The 21,252-nt window shown below is 38.5% G+C and overlaps 2 protein-coding genes across 2 annotated transcripts; one reads left to right on the top strand and one right to left on the bottom strand.

Moving 5' to 3' along the window:
• Positions 1-2,275: 2,275 nt before the first annotated feature.
• On the bottom strand, positions 2,276-4,169 carry LOC132103172 (small ribosomal subunit protein uS4-like). Its single transcript, XM_059508048.1, has 5 exons — positions 4,130-4,169; positions 3,603-3,715; positions 3,396-3,518; positions 3,025-3,211; positions 2,276-2,525 (listed from the first exon to the last, which is right to left on the bottom strand). The coding sequence occupies exons 2-5, from the start codon at positions 3,697-3,699 to the stop codon at positions 2,348-2,350; spliced, it is 585 nt and encodes a 194-aa protein (XP_059364031.1). The 5' UTR covers positions 3,700-3,715; positions 4,130-4,169; the 3' UTR covers positions 2,276-2,347.
• Positions 4,170-5,390: 1,221 nt separating this feature from the next.
• Positions 5,391-17,901, top strand: LOC132103171 (RNA binding protein fox-1 homolog 1-like). The gene is made up of 12 exons (XM_059508047.1): positions 5,391-5,765; positions 9,140-9,367; positions 12,823-12,990; positions 13,361-13,414; positions 13,502-13,594; positions 13,672-13,729; positions 13,851-13,910; positions 14,053-14,194; positions 14,375-14,414; positions 15,844-15,914; positions 16,003-16,084; positions 16,201-17,901. Exons 1-12 carry the CDS (start codon positions 5,679-5,681, stop codon positions 16,243-16,245), a joined length of 1,128 nt encoding a protein of 375 aa, XP_059364030.1. The 5' UTR covers positions 5,391-5,678; the 3' UTR covers positions 16,246-17,901.
• Positions 17,902-21,252: the final 3,351 nt, after the last annotated feature.

Here is a 21,252-nt window from a genome sequence, read left to right as displayed (position 1 = left end):
TCTCTTGACCCCCCTCTCTCTCTTCCTCTTTTTCCTGCTCCTTCACCCCTGCTGCCTTGCCTCCTCTCTCTAAGAGAGTTTGGTCAATAATTTATAAATTTTGCTGACTGACAGGGTAACAGGTCTATAGCAATAGTCCATTGCCCATTCACCTACAGGTGCATCTCAATAAATTAGAATGTCGTGGAAAAATTCATTTATTTCAGTAATTCAACTCAAAATGTGAAACTCGTGTATTAAAATAAATTCAATGCACACAGACTGAAGTAGTTTACTTTAAGTCTTTGGTTTCTTTAATTGTGATGATTTTGGCTGACATTTAACAAAAGTACACCACTTCAACAACATCTCAACAAATTAGAATACTTCATAAATATAAAAATAATAAAAAAATGTTTAGTGAATTGTTGGCCTTCTGGAAAGTATGTTCATTTACTGTACTACATGTACTCAGTACTTGGTAGGGGCTCCTTTTGCTTTAATTACTGCCTCAGTTTGGCGTGGCTTGGATTCCCCATCCTGTGAGGCTAAGCCACTCACTTCTGCACCGTCCTGTCAGAAGGTAAGAAATCTCCTGTTTTATATGTTCTAAAGATGTTGAAAGTCACACTATGGATACAGCAAAATTATGTCCTTTCCAGATTATCATAGCTGAATTGTAGAAACATTGAGGAGAAATTGGACAATTCACATTCTGCATCAATATTTTGATTATACCTTGTAGGGTGCATTATGTGAAACTTTTACTGTTTCTGTTATTCACTCCTCAATTCTTTGCAGGTGACAGAGTTATTTGCAATCATTGGAAAGCTACAGGTAAAGCTGTCATCTTTCTTTCTCTCTCTCCACGTTCTTTGCCAGTGTAAATAACACAGTGTAATAATGTCCTATTCTGTTGCAGAGATGATGATGATTTTTCTGTGGTTGTGTTTGTGAGCAGGGTAGCAGATTGGATGAATAGTGTTGTGAGTTCCCACCACCGCTGAGGGTAGGGATTTTAGCTGAAAATCTAAATTATTGGTGGTTAACTAAAACTATTTACAGAAATCTATTTTAGCAAATCATAAGTGGTGTTATTTCAACTTTAAGCACTTTTATGTAATTTTACGTCTTTTCAATAATTATGGCCTATACGGCTCCTCATAACCATCTAAATGAATTGAGGAATCTTGAAATTTCATAAACTGCCGGCTAAACTAACAATTAAATTACAAATTTAAAAAAAGTGCCCCATAAATGTTGATTCTTATACTTAAATGGTGTTAAAAAGCTTTCTCTTTCTCTCTCTCTCTCTCAAGCATGTGCAGCCACAACAAGCACGAGTCTAAGGTTTCTATGGGAACCGGAGCTTCTAACAGCAGCTGTTGAAAAACTTATTTTTCCTTGAATTACAACTCGACTCATCTCTTTTCTTTTCAGTTGCAGAGAAAGAGACACATTGGAAATGACGTTGCCCTAATTTATCAGGAAGGTAACACTCCCTTAATTTCGGATGTCATCAGATCTCACTTCTTGCATTGTTTCATTGCAGTGAGAAGGATAAAGAGAGAGATGGAGGTCATTTCAGGTAAAAAAAAAAAACCTGCTACATTTCGCTTTATCAGCACACAGCTCCAAAGCCTCGTTTGATTAACAGGTATCGGTCACAGCTAGAGAGAATGTTCCCCCATTTGGCCCACAACATCCTACACCACCCATTTTTATAGAGGTAAGATCACATGACTAATTCAGAAGTTTCAGCAAGGGAGCTCTCAACTTTCTTCCATCTGTCAAGTAGGTCTACCATCAGTAATACCTTCTAAATTTCCTCATTACATATGTGAGGGTTTATAAAATAAAACATGCAAGTCACCCTCTTAATGATGCTCTTGAATTTCCACTTCCAGGCTTAGGAGAGTTCCTCCTGACCAATATTTAAAATGCTGAAATCTATTGTTATAAGGTTGAGAAATTCAGTCGACTGTCAATATTTCAGTTTGATTCATATTGGGGGGGTAAATGATCTGATTAGCTGTATTATCTGACTTTGAATTTTCCATCTATCTTATTTTTAATACACGTACAAGGCCCCTGCCGGTTATGTGGTTTTAAGTTAGAAAATGGCATTTAAGATTAAAATGGAATCAAACAGATTTGCAGCAGAGATGAGTTTTAGCATTTACTGCACTTTGCAAAAATAAAGGTAATGCAACATTTAATTTAAAATATTGAATGTACCTACTTATAACATTCTATGCAAGCACGTAATAGTTTGACTCAAATGAAGACAAGATAATTTGGAACAAACCATTTTTATTGAAAATTTAAGGGAGCAGAGTGTCCATCCACCCCTCTGAGAGGAATGAGTTTAATCCTCCTCTTCATCATCACCGCCTCCACCACCACCCTGGGCCTTCTTGGCATTCTTTCTCTTTACTCGGCCAGGGCGGCCACCACCATACGGAGAGCGGAGAGAGAAGTCGATGTGCTTCTGGCTGTCCAGCCTCACCACAAAGGAGGGGATGTTCACAACCTGCTTACGTACCCTGCAGAACATAAATAAATAAATACTTTGGCAAATGTGCAAAGGTTACTAAAGGCTTCAAAATTGATGCTGCAGATCTCAAGGCCTCATTGACGAGGAATTCTTGACACCACTGACAGTCTGACAGTGTTTAGTTTAATCACAGGCCAAGAGAAGTGCAGTTTTGTTTCAGTACAATATCTGCCAAGTGCCCATATACATTACCTGGTAGACTTTTGTTCAATAAAGCACCCAGACATCAGGGGAAGCTGTGGTTTATGGGCTTATCTTTTACGTGCAAAGGTATACGGTTTAATCACCGAATTGACCTTGCAGAATATATCATTCCCCCTCACCCGGAGGAGTTTAAACATGGTCAGCTAATGAAAGAGGAAGAAAACCTCAATACATGTTCAGACAACCAGGATGGTAACCATTATACACACCCACACATACAGGAAAAAGCAGCTAACATGATTAAAAGTGCTGAACTACAAGGGCTTGCATAATTCAGCTCTTACCGGATGTGCCTCTGACGGATGAGCACACGAGCATGATGGATGCTTTTGGCCAGGCCAAGCTTGAAGACCTGAGTCTGCAGCCTCCTCTCCAAGAAGTCCTCCACTTTCAAGCCCAGAATGTAATCAAGCTTCATCTTGCCCTCATCCAGCACACCAATGCGCACCAGACGCCTGAGCAAAGCGTTACCTAGAAGTAAAAGTTGAACAGTTAGCAGGGGGAAAAAAAAAGTGATCGCTGCAAACCAGACATCAAATTACTACAAGCAATTATATGGCCTCATTGACGAGGAATTCTTGGCAACACTGACAATCTGACTAGTACTTTTTTTAAATCACTGGCCATTAAGTTTTAGATAAGTCAGCTAGTTTACCCTCAAAGAGACGCTTCGGATCCTTCTCATCCAGAGTGAGAAGCTCTCTGGCAGCCTTGCGGATTTTGGCCAGAGTGAATTTCACCCGCCAGACTTCTCTCTTATTTCTGAGGCCATACTCGCCTTTGGAGAAAAAGAAATCCGGATTTTGAAAATAAATAAATAAATAAATAAATAAATAATAATAATCTGCAATTAATTTCTTACCAATGAGTTTCAACTCCTGGTCGAGACGTGACTTCTCGAAGGGACGTCTTGGGGTGACGTATGTCTTACTACAAACCCAGCTCCTGGCAACCGGCATGGCCACTTATTGACGCCTGGGAAACAATAAACATTATAGTTAATATAAGCTTTTTTATTAAAATTGTAACACTCATCCAGCTCACAATCATCGTCATCTTGTATTGGTAGTTACAAAACACTTCATGACAAATTATTTTATTACGGGCCCAACTTCCGGTTATACAATTTAAATTACAAGTAAAATAACCATTTAATAAATTCAACAGTTCAAGGTAGAGATTCAATTAAATATGAAAAGCACAAGGTATCAATTCGTGACTAGGCCTGAACGCGCCTTTTGGAAGCACGTTGCGCTACAGCTCGTCGCTCCACATAATATAACCTAGCCCCTTACTATATCATATATTCCATAATGTTTAGGTGAAAATGTTAAACTTGCAATTAGTCATAAATAAGGATAGAAATACTGAAAGCCATGCCGCCATTACCTGTCTGTATCAGGCTCGCCAAGAAAAGAGAACGTGCGTTCTTGCTTCCCGGATATTTATATGTGCCTTTTAAACTACATTACCCACAAAACTTTGCGAGTACGGTCAGACGTGTCTTCCTTTAACATCACGATTTTATGAATTGTTTGCTTCCCCTGCTGGTTAAAATATGAATTTCTGTCAAAAAATAATAATTAAAACCGAAGAACTTGCGAAGGCTGCAATCGGAAATATCATATTTACGAGTTCTGTGCTCGTGAATGACCGAACGAAGTCGTATTTACAAGTGAGAAACTTGTCTGCTGTGTTGCTGAACTGTTGTGACAATGTCATGAATGATTTTAAGTATCTGTTGCATTTCTGTTATAATGAGGGGCTACGAAAAGAGTTTCTAGAGAACAAATCTAAAGTCACTCACCTTTCAGAGTTTGCTTTATGCAAAATAAATATTTTTTTGTTATATTTCTCATGCGTTTTTTTCCTTCTCACAACACTAAAAATATAAACCCTTACCAAAAAGTAGTATACACTTCAAGTTTATTTTATTAAGTATACTTAAGTAAAGTTCAAGTATATTTTAAGTATACTTTATGTAGCAAGTAGGCTATACAAAATCTTTCTAGTAGTACACTAGTAAGTGCACTGTTTCAATACTCCTTGGGACTAAATTGGCCCACTTTCTAGTATATAAAAGTATACTTTAGGTATAACAGTAGCAAACTTTGAGTACACAACTAGTTTACCTCCATCTTTGTGGTTTGTACTGCAATTATACTAAAAGTGATTATAGGTATACTGATAGTTTACTAATTAAATTTGAAGTATAGTCTCAGTAAACTACTAGATTGTTCTAGTATACTTCAAGTTTACTCATAGGTTTTCTTTAAGTGAACTTTACATCATACTACTATGTCCCAATTTAGGGTTGAATTTGTATATATTTGTTACGTGAATATCTGAACATACAGAACATCCAAAGAAAGAACGGTATCTGCTTGTAAACAAAAATATTTTATTGTAGCTTCATGCATTCTTTTTTTAAACACTTTAATGTGGGAAAGTTTCATAAAAAATTCATTAAATTTGGACTAAATTGTGTATTACTGCATGCATGACTATCAGGTTAATTTCTACTGCTGATACTAGCACAACTAAGAGGAAAGGGGACTATTTAAAGGAGTGTAACACAACTCTGAACATGTGTTTCTGTCCATCAAATATATCCACTGACACACACACACACACACATGCGGTGTCCCCGAGAGATCTTTCAGTACTGATCTCCTCTGCTCTGGACTTTGAACTCTTGGATAGGGTTTTATTTTTTAAAATTCTCATTTTATCACCTAGAAGTTGTGACACCAGCCATTAGTGCAGTGCAGCCCACTCTTTTCTTTCTTTTTCTTTTTCATGCCCCTGGGTCTTTTTCCTCCTCTGTTTGGATTCTAAACTTTCTCAGTCTGGTGGTTCTTTCTTGATTCAAAAGCTCTCCTTCCCTTCTCTCTTTCCCCGGTTTCCCATCCCTTTTAGCTTTTTCTGGCTATGCACCATGCTGTCCTCCCCTACTGTAATCCTTCAGCCCTACGGACTCCCTGTTTACCCCCAGACAGCCTCCTGCTACCCCAGCATTGTACAGGTAAACATGTCCCTTTATTCTAAATGTCTTCCTCTTTCACATTCTCTTTGTAGTTTGGTTGTTTGTTTGTTTAATTTGATTATTTTTTAATTTGTATTTTTATTTAATTTTTAACAACTTTTTCCTTGTGCAGTTTCTGTCACATATCTGGTAATATTTTACATAAATCAACCAATCACTAGCCAGCAAAAGGCTTGTGTATGTCCTAAACTGTCATCCACCAATGGGTTTGCAATGAGGACATTAAATTTGTTTCTCTCTGCCAGTGAAGGACGGAGTGTCCTTTTGTTAGTTATATTTGTCCCTGCAAGGTGGCTTACTGAAAACAGGTTCAGTGTGTGTTTGTGTGCCGCTGTGTGATTGTATGTTTGTGTGTCTGAGAGAGAAATTCCAGGACAGCTGATAAACGGTGTGCCTGCTATTTCTCTCTGTCACACTCATATTTTTAGTCTGTTCCTCTCACTGCAAATTCCCTCTCACACACAGATATAGAAATATATGTAGAGTGTCAAGTATTTGGCTGATTTATTTGTGTGTGCATGTCTGTTTATTGATTGAATGATGAATAAATAGATATTCATTATTAAAATAAACCCCTAAATAAACCCTGTTAATGTTAATCTGAGGTTTATTGTGTCACCCAAAAATTTATTTAGCAATAGTTTATTTTGCAATAATGACTGGCACAACCAATATTAATACATTTTAAATGACTAAAAAAAGAGACTGCAGAGTGAAATAATGTAAAGTGTTGGTTGGTTAATTCAAATTTTTTTATATATTGCTTTGTATAATTTTTTTATTGTTAACTATTAAAAATTGTTTTCAATAATTTAAATAACGCTAAAATAAAATAATAAATATTAGCTGAAAACTGAAGAACTTGTTGACTTGTTGATGGTTGACTTGGCAACTAACTAAAATAATATAACACTAAACTAAACTAAAAATAATCTAAAAACAATTAAACTATAACTGAAATAAAATAAATATTTATTTTAATATAATATATTCTTTAAAATAATAATGACAACAAAATAACTAAAACTTAAATTAGGATAAAATAAAATGTTTAAATACAAAATGAAAAGCTAATTAAAAATGTAGATAAATGCTATAATAGTTTACAAATAATACTACATTAAAACTGCCTTAATTGGATTAAACATCTGTTGATTAAAAAAAAAAACCTACCTGGTTGCCAGGGCAAACAGCCAGTTATATTTTAGTAGTAGGCGCAGAATGCCACAACTGGCCAACAGAATCAAGTATTTCAGAGAGCCTTGTTATATAGGAGTATAGTCTACATAAGCAGTTCTTGTCATCAGTTCTGTGTGAGTGTTTGAATGATCCCGCAGCTGTCAGATCACGCACCTGGCATCCTGCCTCTGATCTTTAACCCCAGACCTGACAGCTGAAGGGGCCAGTGTGTGTGTGTGTGTGTGTTTTTATGTGTGAGGGGGAGGGAATCTCCTATCAGCCAGTATACTTGAAAATACATTTTATCTGTTAGATAGAGGCTTTATTTAAATACTCTAAAAGTAACAAAGAATCAGGATGGGAAACAGAACAGTTTACAAATCTCAAATGATAACCTTTGCATGTTAGATAGGAAGTGTAGCAAGTGTGTTTGAACAATTATCTCATGCTTGTTTATGATTAATCTCCATATCCTCTGTAGAAGAACATGGCAGGGTGTTGTTTATGTAAGTTATAACTGTATGTAAATATCTCACCAAGTGTGTATTCTTGTTGAATAAATTCTCCAAAGTCTGAAGTCTTCATTTTGATCTTTGACTTGATCTACAGCCAGCAGCAACGCCACACTGGGTGTCATTTTGAGTCAGCAGTACTCAAATCACTGTAGTGTTTCTGTTCGCAGGTCTGACAACACCTGTTTACATTTCGTAAACCTTTAACAGTGGTGTCAAGTAGCTTTCAGGGTTTTTTTTTCTTTTTTTTTAAAGGAATGATGGAATAATGCCATGTTCTTGTACAGTCAACTATGGTATATAACATCCCAATGCTGAAAAATAGCTATTATGACAAACAAACCATGTTGTAATATGATAATTTGTTTATGCTAAAGGAATCTAAGCTTGGTGGTGATATCCAATCAAAGCTGTGTCTCTCAGTGTCATAGTTTATCAGTGAAGTCTAAATTTACCCTTATCTGCGAAACAGCTGATAAACACATAAAAAGTGTGTGTGTGTGTGTGTGTGTGTGAAGAGCTTCATACTGGTTTAATTATTTTGCCCATAATTTTATGCATTTTATTACATTTTGAACAGACTCAGTAATGAAACAAGTCTATTAACCAAAGCTTGACAATATCAATATAATTTGACATGTATGCATAAAATGCATTATATATTGTATCTGAGTGAATTTAATATCTCCAGTTTTCTTTGTTTGAAGAACTCTGAGTGAACAGTTACTTGACTGATCTAACCTGTTTTACCTGATCTATTACATGCACACTGTACACACTTCAGTAGTCACAGAAATCTGGTTGGTCTGGTTTAAATAAATAAAATAAATAAATCAAAATGCTTTCATCTGAACATGAATAGGACCAGAGTTTTACAGAGCAGATGAGTTATTAGTATGTAAGAATAAACTTTTATCCAAACAGTTGTGTGTCTGTTTAGTGTCTAAGAGTAGGAGGGTGAACAGGTTGATGACTGACATGAACAAATGAACACAGTTGGTGTAAAGTTCCCCCTTGAGACAGGTTTGGTTCTCTGTGATTGGTGGGCGCGAGGACTTATGATGGGGTGGGCGGGTGAAAACTTTGCATTAAAGCATGCGTCAGTTGTTGGTGAGTATTGGGTCGCCTGCGGAATGCACTGAAGGGGTGAGATGTCTGATTTATACTCCTAATTTTGAATAGGCTATATGTTGTGTCTTTGTCAGGACCTCTATGTGATGTCAGATTTGGTTATCTGTGTTTTGTTTAGTGTTTTTGATTTGCAAACAAAATAGTAAGAGTATGTTGGCCTCTTTATAGCTGGTAAATTCAAGTCAGTTTTATCTGATAAAAAAAAAAAAAAGTTGGATTGCATATTTTACCAAACTGAAAGAGGTATAAATTTGTTGCAAATGCTTTTTGTGTCTGTTTTAATTGGGAGAATTTCCAGAAATTGCTTTTGTAAAAAGATGATCAGTTGCTGATTATAAGTATGAAATATAATCAAACTATTAAACAGACTTGAAAAATCATGCTGAATTAAAAAAATAGAAGTTAAAACAGGTAAAATGTTTTTATCTGTTAAAGTAATGGAAAAACATATGCTACCATGACTCATTGATCAAAACATATTTTGTTCTTGTAATAAACAGTTCTAAACAGTGCATCTCTGTCTCATTTTAGGGTGCCGCTGCCCAAGCGGGGCCAGGCAATGGTGACCCTTCACTTCCTCAGGTCTATGCCCCACCTCCTTCATATCCTCCACCTGGACAAGGCCCACATACTGCCCAGCTGCCACCCCTCGATTTCAGCACTGCTCATCCAAACTCTGAATATTCAGATCATCATCAGTTGAGAGTCTATCAGGGCCCTCAGCATGATGGGACGGAGTCCATAACAACCAATAACACGGTAAGAACAATTAACAAATGACTGAATTCGGATGACAAAGGATGTTTTATACATTAGTTTGTCTTACACATCAGTTAACAGGGGGGAGCATCTAAAGTACATGTACGGTACTTTGTTCAACAAGTAAATAATAAACTGAACTAACATAACTCAACATATAAATCAAGCACAACCATTTAAGTAATCAAATTTACCTCAAAACATAGCAGGACCAATATGACTATGAAAAATTAAGATTTTGGGAAACAATGTCCCACTGCTGTGAATATAATACAATCAGCGTATTCATTTCAAATGTTTTTTATTAGAGAAGGTATGTCAGGAATATATATAGGCTGATGATATATAATCCCATGCTTTTGTCCTCTGGGATCCTCTTTCTGAGCTAAAAATATCTTTATGTCCTTTACACAAATCCAAGTATAGTAATTCAACTCGCTCAGGGCACCATATAGAAGAATATTTAGGCTTATTATGGAATTAAAACTGCCTTTACTTCCTTTTCCACTCTCCAGTTCTCTTTTCAAATAGGGAATAGTTTGTAGTAATCTTATATGCTTATATAAAAATAAATTTAGTGATGTGTCTGAATATTAAGTTGCAGGGAAATAATTCATTGTACTCTACATTTACTTTTAAACTGAATCACATTCTGTTGTTTTTTTTAAAATTCTATATAATTTTTTTCCATCTGATCAAATGAGAATGATAAAACTTGTCCTTGGCATTAAAAAGTTCAAACATCCCTGATATATGACCCTGGACCACAAAACCAGTCTTAAGTGTCAATTTTTCGAAACTGAGATTTATAAATCATCTGAAAGCTGAATAAATAACCTTTCCATTGATGCATGGTTTATTAGGATCGGACAATACTTGGCCGAGATAAAACTATTTGAAAATCTGGAATCTGAGGGTGCAAAAAGATCAGAATACTGAGAAGATCGCCTTTAAAATTGTCCAAATAAATTCTTAGCAATGCATATTACTGGTCAAAAATTAAGTTTTAATATATTAACTGTAGAAAATGTACTAAATATCTTCATGGAACATGATCTTTACTTAATTTCCTAACAATTTTTGGCATAAAAGAAAAATCGATAATTTTGACCCAAACAAAGTTGCTAGAAAATATACCCATCGACTTAAAACTGGTTTTGTGGTCCAGGGTCTCATATAAAGAAAATTAACTCTTGTTCAGCGTTATTAATGAAAATTCATGCATTTACTTTTTTTTCTTTTTTTTTTAAAGCTCCAGTAATGAGATGTCCTTTAAAGGACAACCTGTAATTACTGAAATATTGTCTTCTGGAATCATACTATATCTTTAAGTTCTTTAATATGTATGACCAAGCGGGTACAGTAATTACAGAAGGCCATTTTAAGTTACAACAAAGGCTTGTGCCAAAGGGAATTGTGGGAAATTTTGTGAATAATTTTTCACCATGAAAGTTTTTTTTTTTTTTACTGAAAAGGTTCATGCAATGAGTTCTCTTTTTCTCTGTCACACCATCTTCTGTCCACATTGCTTATGTCACTAGAGAGCGCCAGATATTGGGACTATGAGACGCCGCCGTGGAGGGAGGGGTCAAGGGGGGGAGTCGGACTGGATGACCCCTCCCCCCTCATCTATGTTTTCCAGGTCCAGTCAGAAAAGCACTCTGCATCGTGACGTGATATCATCACATACCTTCCCATCACACCTTTCCCCTCCTATCTGCCACTTCTCCCAAAAACCCTCCCTGGCCTGTGTCTCTGGATGAATGTAATGATGATGATGATGGTGTTTCAGCAGTGTGACACCTGCTGTGGTAGTCATTACAGCTAGCAATCAGCCCGGCCAGCTCAGAGTTAACCATAACCACTGTTAGCGTGTGGATGTGTCTGTGTGTCTACATGTGTTTCCTTTCCTACCTCTTTCTTCCTTTTTAATACAAAGTTCTGTCCCAGTTCCAAAAATAGTATACATTGCTGCAAGTTCACCTTTAAAGTTATACAGCAAAATTCATAGGCTGCTTTGAATTCCCCTGTGTTTAGAGCTTCTGTCTTTCACTTTCTGTTTTGGGGTTCACTCGGTTCGAGACCCTTCCTAACCTTCTTGATCGTTATTAGGATTATGAGCTCTCATCATTTCTCTTTTTTGCTTCTTTATTGTCTTTTATCTCTAAATGCTGATTCAGTTTTTTTGTACAATGCAGTGGAAATGAATTTTAATAGATAAAATATAATGACTGAAGAATTATGCAACTTCTGCTGAAATGGAGCGAAAGTGAGAAGATTAATACAATTTTGAAAAGTGTGAACCAAGAGCGACATCTGGGATGATGGTTAAATTCGTAAAAATGAAAACTGTAGAAACAAAGGAAGGGAACATGATGAACCGAATGCACCCCTTTTTTCTGCCCATGCAGATAAGAACTGTTTTGTTGCCCCTTACCCTTATGGATGAGTTAAAGCAGAGGTGATATTTCCTTACTGCTTCAACTTTTTCCATCCTTATGAAATAGATAAAGAATTAGCCATTTGTCTGTCCTTCTTTCTTGTTCTAATGACCATTTTTATACTTTGCATAACATTTTTCCCACTGCTTTTAAATTCATGTCACACCATTCGTTGTGCTATCACAATGCCTTTTTTTGTTACTTAAATTTCTTTTTGACCTTTTCACCATTTTCCCTTCCAATTGTCACGCTCTGCTTGGCTACTCTTTTTCTTCTACTTATTTTTCTTTGTGAAAAATGTAATACACCTTTTTTGACTTCTTAATCCATTTTTTAATAGTAACAGTTTTGTGGCATTTGGTGAGGTGGGCTGTGCAGACATACGAACTGGCATCGTGATGCATTGTGGGATAGTGGATGCGTTGGGTTTGAAGCACAAATACTCCTATGTGTTGATCTGCATGGGGGCATTTTATTCACAGTCATGTACAATCAGTGCAATAAGAAATGCTGTGTAACCATGCATTACATAGACAACATTTCAGTTGCAGCGCTCATAAAATTACACATTGTTAAGTATGCTAGTAATATTTAATGTCTTTCAGCTGCTGATTTAGTGACTTCACTGAAGTTAAAATTTGATTGTGCTCTAAGGAAATTGTGTTTTTTTATGTCTATATCTAACAGGCATGTACCTAGACAGTTCACTAAAATGAATTTGTCACATTTCCTCACTTTTGCTTGAGAGGATTCACTGGATGAGGAATGCTCCTTTGCGTTTTGTCACTTTATAAAAACTGTTTTTATCCAGTAAAATGTTAGATTTCAATAAGTTTGACAAGCAATCTTACAACAGATAAGCAGTAGTTATAAGGGTTTGATTTAATGCAATACATACTAATGTTTCTTCTGTTTTTCTATTCTTCTCTTTAACTTCCTCCTATTTCTTTCCGTCTGTTGCCTCCTTCTCCACATTTTCTCCCTCGCTATCTTTCATTCTTGTTTCCCTCATAGGATGATTCTTTAGCGCCTGTGACATCTGACCAACAGTCTCTCAGTGTTTCTGTGGCATCTGGAAGTGGAACTGAGGAGGAAGGAGCTGGAAAGGCTCAACCCAAAAGGCTCCATGTTTCTAATATACCTTTTAGGTTTCGGGACCCAGACCTGAGGCAGATGTTTGGGGTGAGAGAGTCCGTGTTTGTCCCAAATGTCATGCATTACTCAATTGGCTTTTGTGGCAGTTTTACTCAGCCTCATGGTTTACCCAAACTGTTAGGCTTTCTATTGCATAACGCAAAAGAAGACATTTTTTAGGGATGTTTAAACTTTTTGTAATACAATTAAAGTCAGTGGGGCCCAAAACAAAACTGGAACCATCTGACTTTCAGTTTATGGACAAAAAAGATTTTTACATTTCACAGAATAAAGTCAGTCATACAGGTCTGACACAACATAAGGGTTACTAAAAGATTTTTGTGTGAATTTTCCCTTCATATAAACTCATTCTCTCACCTGTCAACTGTTTAGTCAATATCTGTCTTTCATCTCTCAGCAATTTGGCAAGATTCTAGACGTGGAGATCATTTTTAATGAGAGAGGCTCAAAGGTCAGTTGATTCCCTCAGGTTTGTGAGTTAGTCGCTTCTTTATTTGAGTTTCAACTCAAATTAAATTTGATTTCAATCCTTTCCTAGGGTTTTGGATTTGTGACATTTGAGAGTGCAGTGGAAGCAGATCAAGCGAGAGAGAAGCTCAACGGAACGATTGTCGAGGGAAGGAAGATTGAGGTATGAGGGTGATAAGTTTCTGTGTTGGGAGAATGGACAACTGAACAACTGAACAACTAAATGACTCTACTTATCAGGTGAACAACGCCACAGCAAGGGTGGTAACAAAAAAACCTCAGACGCCATTAGTGAACGGTGAGCTTCCTTCATAATATTCTGGCAAAAATTGTATGCTTTAAAGTTGTTACTCCATTTCCAGTTTGAAAATAAACAGTTTGTAAAATTCAACTCCTCAATTATATGTCAACTCCTGCAGCTGCTGGGTGGAAAATCAATCCAGTAATGGGAGCCATGTACGCCCCTGAACTTTACACAGGTATTTTTAATCTTGACTTTTTTTTTTTTTTTTTTTTGAGTTAAAAATATAAAATCTAGCAGAAATGTCCTATCATAGACAGACTGTAGTACATGTATTTTGTTATTTAGCCATCTAAATGTCACTTTGTTTGGATTAATAGTTGCCAGCTTTCCTTATCCTGTTCCCACACCGACCTTGGCCTACAGAGGCTCTGCCCTTCGTGGACGTGGTCGGGCAGTTTACAATACAATCCGCTCAGCAGCAGCCGCAGCCACACCAGCTGCAGTACCAGCCTACCCAGGGTCAGTAGCTCTTACACTTAGTATTTACACTATATTATTGGATAAAAAGACAAAATAAACCTTTTCTTTGCACCTATGTTATTGTATAATTTACATAATATTACATTAAGCTCATATTAAATTGTATTTTTTTATTTTATGCCGTTGTGTAATTTACTGCAAACTTTATGTATCCTGCAGGGTGGTGTATCAAGATGGATTGTATGGTGCTGAGGTCTATGTAAGTTACCAGTGAACGTTACCAGCACTTTCTTTTAGTTTTTCGATAGAAATTTGATTGCTTAAACCAAAATCAGAAGATGAGTTATGAATTGTGTTGTGGTTAAATGTGTGGGCTTGTACATATTCAGAGTGACGACTGTAGAGAATGAAATTTCATACACTGCCAGGATCTTGTCATGCACTGTTGTCAACAATACACTTCTGCTACAAATAACTCTAAATTAATTGTCCAATGAGTGGGTGTTTTACTGACCTTTTAATCAGCCAATATTTTCTTTTTTTTATCAAGCTTCACTCCTAACCCTATCAAGATGAAAATCTTACCCAAGTTTTTATATATCTTTCAGTTTCTCCCAATTCATATCCCACCATTCTTTTTCACCACTCTTAATGGTTTGATCAGATGTTTCATATGGCATGACAAAAACCCAAGAATTAGTCATGAAAAATTAGCTTTAGACTATAATAAGGGAGGTTTAAAATGACCAAATTTAAATTTTTACTATTGGGCAGGACATTCCAGATATCTGGCCCAGATGTTTGAAAGCATGAGACACCAATGTGGGGCAACAGATTGCTTTCCAACATGTTTTCAGAATAAATCCTTTAATATATGTGCTGATAAAGAAATTTTTTATCTAGCAAAATGCTATGAGGTTTGAATATTATTGTCCTTCGGACAGCTCAAAACTATGTATAATTTAAGCAATAAAGATTTTTTAGCTACTTACAGCTACGTGACTTCCTAAGAGTTAAACCCAACTAGTTTTAGTTTAACACAGCTGGAGCAATTAGTTTATTCGAGCCGACCAACCTATAAAATAATCTCCGATATTACTCTCATGTTATTCCTATAAATCTGTGATTAAACATGTATACATACTTGTAAACCTTTAGAAAAGCTAACATACTGATTAAGAAGTAATATAAGTAAAAAATTTTACAGAGTTTGGCAACCCTTGTTTATATGGCAAATACACCAATAGACCAGATTGAATTTTCTCCCGATTTAGATATTACAGATGAATATTTGTGTAGGTGTATAGATTAATTCATTATTTGCTTTCCTGTTAATTATTTAATAATTTTATTTCTTTCTTAAATCTATTGTATTTTATCTTTCATTTTTTGTCTAGTTCTGTTGTGTCTTGTTTTGTCCTGTGTTGTGTGATATATAAGTAAAAAAAAAAAAAAAAAAAAAAAAAAAAAAAAAAAAAACATTCCCTACCTACTAACATAAATTCTAGCCTTTAATCTACTTGGATATTTGGAATTTGAATTTCAAATCCAAAATTATTTTTTTAAGCTAGCTAATAACCTAACACCAGGCTGCTCTATGGGAGCATTCATGTAAAATATTTTGCAATTGAAATTGTTTTCTGAATGAATAAAAATGTAATACAATACTTAAGCCATCCTGTCTTTAGGGAGGATATCCAGCCACATATCGAGTTGCCCAGTCCCCCTCAGCAGCTGCAACAGCCACATTCAGTGATGGGTAAGAACCTTAATCTATCAATCAATCTATCCATCCATAAATTCAATCAATTAATCTATCTATGAATTATTTATGTATTTATATTAAGATATGGAAGAGTCTATGCCACAGCAACAGACCCCTACCATCACTCACTGGGACCTACCACCACTTATGGAGTTGGAACAGTGGTAAGTTACAATGTGAAATACCACACATGGCGAAAACAGTCAGCTGTAATTAAACACTTTTTCTTGACTGACTGATATAATGGAATGTCTGATTTATTCTATTTCTTCACAATCAGGCAAGTTTGTATCGTGGAGGCTACAACCGCTTTACTCCGTACTGAATGAAAACAGCTCGCGTCTGACAAATGAAGAGACTTCAGCTGCTATCTGCTGAGGAACCATTTGATCTTGAGATTGTTAAAATTGCATATATTTATTGGGGAAGAAAGATGAATCTAGGCTGAAAATATAATTAATTATATTTAAGGACATTTATTTAATTCTTAATTTAAGAAAATACCCCACCCAGAAAAAAGAAAAGTACATACTTATCAGACAGCGTCTAGCTGATCATGGTGCTGTTATGTACAGTACATAAAGATACTTTCATAATAGTGGCGTGATATGGAAGTTATCCTATAGAAGTTATAAAAATATATCATACAGTTATCAAGCCTCACAGGTAGATGATAGGCCTCACAAAGAGTCCAAAAACACAAATTGTATTACAACCTCTGGATTTGTTGCACTGTTTAAGAATGATAAACAATAGACAAAGACAGATACCTATAGTTTAACTTCCCCTAGACGGAGAAATAAAAAAATCTGAACCTGTCTAGTATGTATATGATTGTGTGCATGTTGGAGTGTCTTTGGAGTGTTTGAGTGCGTGTAATTTTTCTGCTGTCGAAAGCGATACTGTGAGATACAGCAGTGTCAGTGGGGTAATATGTTCTCTTTCAATGTAATCTACCTCTGAGCTAAACATCTCTTTATTCTAATGCAAACTATTAATCAGCTTTCTTAGGTGTTTTTTTGTTTTTGTTTTTTTACAAAAATCTGGTACTTCCCTCTGATTCTCTCCTATCATTTCCTGTTAAGTCATGTTGTTCAGTATTTGTGGTCCACTCTAATTTTTCTTTCTGTTTTTCTATTGTCATTCAAATGCTATTTTTGCTTCAGAAATACTACTACTGTATTCTTATTCTGTCTTTGTTTTTTTATCTTTTGCCACTTTAACTTTCTTTCTTTCTTTCTTTCTTTCTTTTCTTACTTCCTTTCTTTCTTTTTTCTTCATTCCTTTTTTCTTTCTTTCTTACTTTTTTTTGCTTGCTTTGATTGTTTGTTCTACTATTACATTTCTCTTTTAGTGCCTAGAATCTCCTTTGCACTTTGATAGTAATTTCGCACCCCTTTTAATATTTCCTGCTTTATTTGTTTTGTCCTCTCACTGTCTGTTTTGTTCTTGTTTCCATTTCTTTTTTCCATCTCTATTTCATTCCTTCTCTGGGCTGATTTAACTGTGCTTTCACTCTGATTCTGTTCTCTCAATGTGCCAACAAGGCTTATTTTTTCTTTTAGCTTATTTCCAACTAATTTTGCCCCTTGGGTGCTTTTCATTTTCTGTCTGCTTTCTTTTCACCTCTCTGTTCTTCTTTTTCTGTAGCCTATTTAACCTGGTATGCTTAAAATTTCCCTGCATTTATTGTAGTGTTCTTTGTAGAGTTTATTAGTTAAGTTAATTTAATCATTTTATTCTCTTTTTTCCCTCTTTCTACCAGACAGCTTAATTATTTTATCTCATAGCTATTACAGGACCCCATGATGTCATTGCTGTATCGTGTTTTTTTTTCCAATTTACTAAAATGTAGGCCACTCTGTGGCTGAATTGTACATTAAAGCAGTTTAATTATGTTTCTGTTTGGTCACTGAAGAACATTAGTCGTTGCATTATGTTAATTTTTAAACAACAATAAATAACACTTTTTTTGAGAAAGTGAAGTCTAAAAATGTTTTCATTATATTTCTGGTATTTCAAATATGTAGGCTAATGCCACACCTGTCTTACACATATCAAACAGGACTTTTCCACACACCTTCTCAGTTTTTAAATCTTTTAAAATATTTATTTTATTTAGCTTAAAGCATTCAGACTCTGAAAAAATTACAAATCATCATTTCGTCAGATGACATTGTGGTTATAAACCAAAACAGCAACTTGGAAATGGATTGGAAATGGATTTTCAAAAAAGGACCTACTCAGATTGTATGCGATTTCATACACAGCCGAAGATAGGAGAACGTCGTAGCCTAATTGTTAGAGAGTCAGTGTCACAGTGTCTGGGTTGTGTTCCCTGGGTTTCCACTAGGTGTCCTCCTTTCTCACGGTGTCTGTCACCTTATCACTTCCTGTTCCCTTATTTGGTCACCTTCCTCCTGTTGATTGTTCCTTCTTAATTGATTGTTCCCCACCTGTCTCCTGTTCCCTCATTATCCTTCTATGTATTTATACCCGGTCTGTCTGAGTCTGTGTTACGGAGTCCTTGTTTAATGTTTGAAAGTTAATTCATGTCCGTCGCTTCTTGCCTTGCTTTGCCTTGTCTTCGTGTCTTGTTTATGTTGGATTTGGATATTCTGGTTTTGACCCTGCCTGGACTGTTTATCCCTTCGGATTACCCTTTAATAAATGACTTACCTGCAATTGGTTCCCTCTCCGTGTTTTCTGTAACACCGATCGTGACAGAAGGACTCCGTCACACTAGGAACCAGCGGTATGTTGTTTTTCCGTTCCCCAGCCAAGATGGCGGAGCGGCGAACCAAGTACCTTCGGCTGATCGCCCTCTGCCAAGAGGGCAATGAAGTGGGGGCCCTGGCTCAGGTGTTCTGGTCCCTGGCCAAGGGCATGGGTTACAACGATGCGGCCCTAAAGGACTATTTCAATGGCGAGCTGGATTATCCAGTGTCTCAGGAGGAGATGGCGCAGTTAGAGACACTGGAATTGTGGGAATTCGTGCATTACCTGCAGCATCGGCTTCGGTGGGATGCCCCAGCCACTTTTGTCTCTTCCGGCGGGGTGGTCGTCAGCCCAGCACCACTGCCCAGGATGGCAACCAGCCAAGCGCCACAACCCAAGATGGCTGGCAGTCCAGCACCACTGCCCAGGATGGCTACCAGCCAAGCGCCACAGCACAAGATGGCCGCTAACCCAGCGCCAATGCCCAAATTGGCCACCGTTCCAGCGCAACAGCCCAAGATGGCCGCCAGCCCAGCGCCAATGCCCAAATTGGCCACCGGTTCAGCGCCACAGCCCAAGATGGCCGTCAGCCTAGCGCCACAGCCCAAGATGGCTGTCAGCCTAGCGCCACAGCCCAAGATGGCCGTCAGTCCAGCGCCACAGCACAAGATGGCCGCTAACCCAGCGCCAATGCCCAAATTGGCCACCGGTCCAGCGCCACAGTACAAGATGGCCGCCAGTCCAGCGCCACAACCCCAGATGGCCGCCAGCCCAGCACCACAGTACAAGATGGCCACCTGTCCAGAGTCATGGCCCAAGATGGCTGCTTGCCCAGCGCCGCTGCACAGGATGAGAGTCTCAGCTGACCCTCCGGAGTCGATTCAGGTGCCAGTTGACCCTCCAGAGTCGATTCAGGTGCCAGTTGACCCTCCAGAGTCGATTCAGGTGCCAGTTGACCCTCCAGAGTCGATTCAGGTGCCAGTTGACCCTCCAGAGTCGATTCAGGTGCCAGTTGACCCTCCAGAGTCGATTCAGGTGCCAGTTGACCCTCCAGAGTCGAGTCAGGTGCCAGTGAACTCTCCAGAGTCGAGTCAGGTGCCAGTGAACTCTCCAGAGTCGAGTCAGGTGCCAGTGAACTCTCCAGAGTCGAGTCAGGTGCCAGTGAACTCTCCAGAGTCAGGGCTAGTCACCGCTGATCCTCCAGAGTCAGGGCTAGTCACCGCTGATCCTCCAGAGTCAGGGCTAGTCACCGCTGATCCTCCAGAGTCAGGGCTAGTCACCGCTGATCCTCCAGAGTCAGGGCTAGTCACCGCTGATCCTCCAGAGTCAGGGCTAGTCACCGCTGATCCTCCAGAGTCAGGGCTAGTCACCGCTGATCCTCCAGAGTCAGGGCTAGTCACCGCTGATCCTCAAGGACTGAGTCAAGTCACCGCTGATCCTCAAGGACTGAGTCAAGTCACCGCTGATCCTCAAGGACTGAGTCAAGTCACCGCTGATCCTCAAGGACTGAGTCAAGTCACCGGTGATCCTCAAGGACTGAGTCAAGTCACCGGTGATCCTCAAGGACTGAGTCAAGTCACCGGTGATCCTCAAGGACTGAGTCAAGTCACCGGTGATCCTCAAGGACTGAGTCAAGTCACCGGTGATCCTCAAGGACTGAGTCAAGTCACCGGTGATCCTCAAGGACTGAGTCAAGTCACCGGTGATCTTCAAGGACAGAGTCAAGTCACCGGTGATCTTCAAGGACAGAGTCAAGTCACCGGTGATCTTCAAGGACTGAGTCAAGTCACCGGTGATCTTCATGGACTGAGTCAAGTCACCGGTGATCTTCATGGACTGAGTCAAGTCACCTCTGATCTTCGGGAACTGAGTCAAGTCACCTCTGATCTTCGGGAACTGAGTCAAGTCACCTCTGATCTTCATGAGCAAATACAGATCACCGATGATCTTCATGTACAAGTGCAAGTCACCGATGGTCTTCATGAACAAAGGCCAGTCACCAAGGATCTTCGAGAGCAGAGTCAGACCAGCACCGATCTTCTGGAGTCCAGTAAGGACATCAGGGGTTTACCAGAGTTTAGTCGTCCCGTTGGTCCGGCCGCACGGAGATCTGCTCCGCCTTGGGGGGCTCTGGTCCTGACCACATGGCTGTGGTGGTTTTCTGCCCCACCCTGGGGGCCTTCCACCCTGACCACATGGTTGTGGTGGCCTTCCGCTCCACCCTGGAGGACTCTGGCTTCGACCACAAGGACGTGGTGGTCTTTTGCTCCGCCCTGGGGGGCTTCCGTCCTGACCACATGGTTGTGGTGGTCTTCTGCTCCGCCCTGGGGGGCTTCCGCCCTGACCACAAGGACGTGGTGGTCTTCTGCTCCGCCCTGGGGGGCTCTTGCCCTGACTACATGGTTGTGGTGGTCTTCTGCCCCGCCCTGGAGGACTCTGGCCTCGACCCCAAGGATGTGGTGGTCTTCTGGTCCACCCTGGGGGGCTTCATGTTGTTTTTGCCTTTTGTTTTTGTGTTCACCCCTGTCCCTGTTCCTCTCTGTTAGTCTGGCCCTCCGTCCCTCCCCCTGAACCTCCTCCGGTCCTCCTCCCTCCTGGTCTCCCTGTTTTGTGT

This window comes from Carassius carassius, chromosome 24 (genome assembly GCF_963082965.1).
Source record: "Carassius carassius chromosome 24, fCarCar2.1, whole genome shotgun sequence".
Taxonomy (NCBI): Eukaryota; Metazoa; Chordata; class Actinopteri; order Cypriniformes; family Cyprinidae; genus Carassius; species Carassius carassius.
The sequence above is the reverse complement of the archived record's forward strand: the minus strand, read 5'-3'. Positions and strand labels throughout refer to the sequence as shown.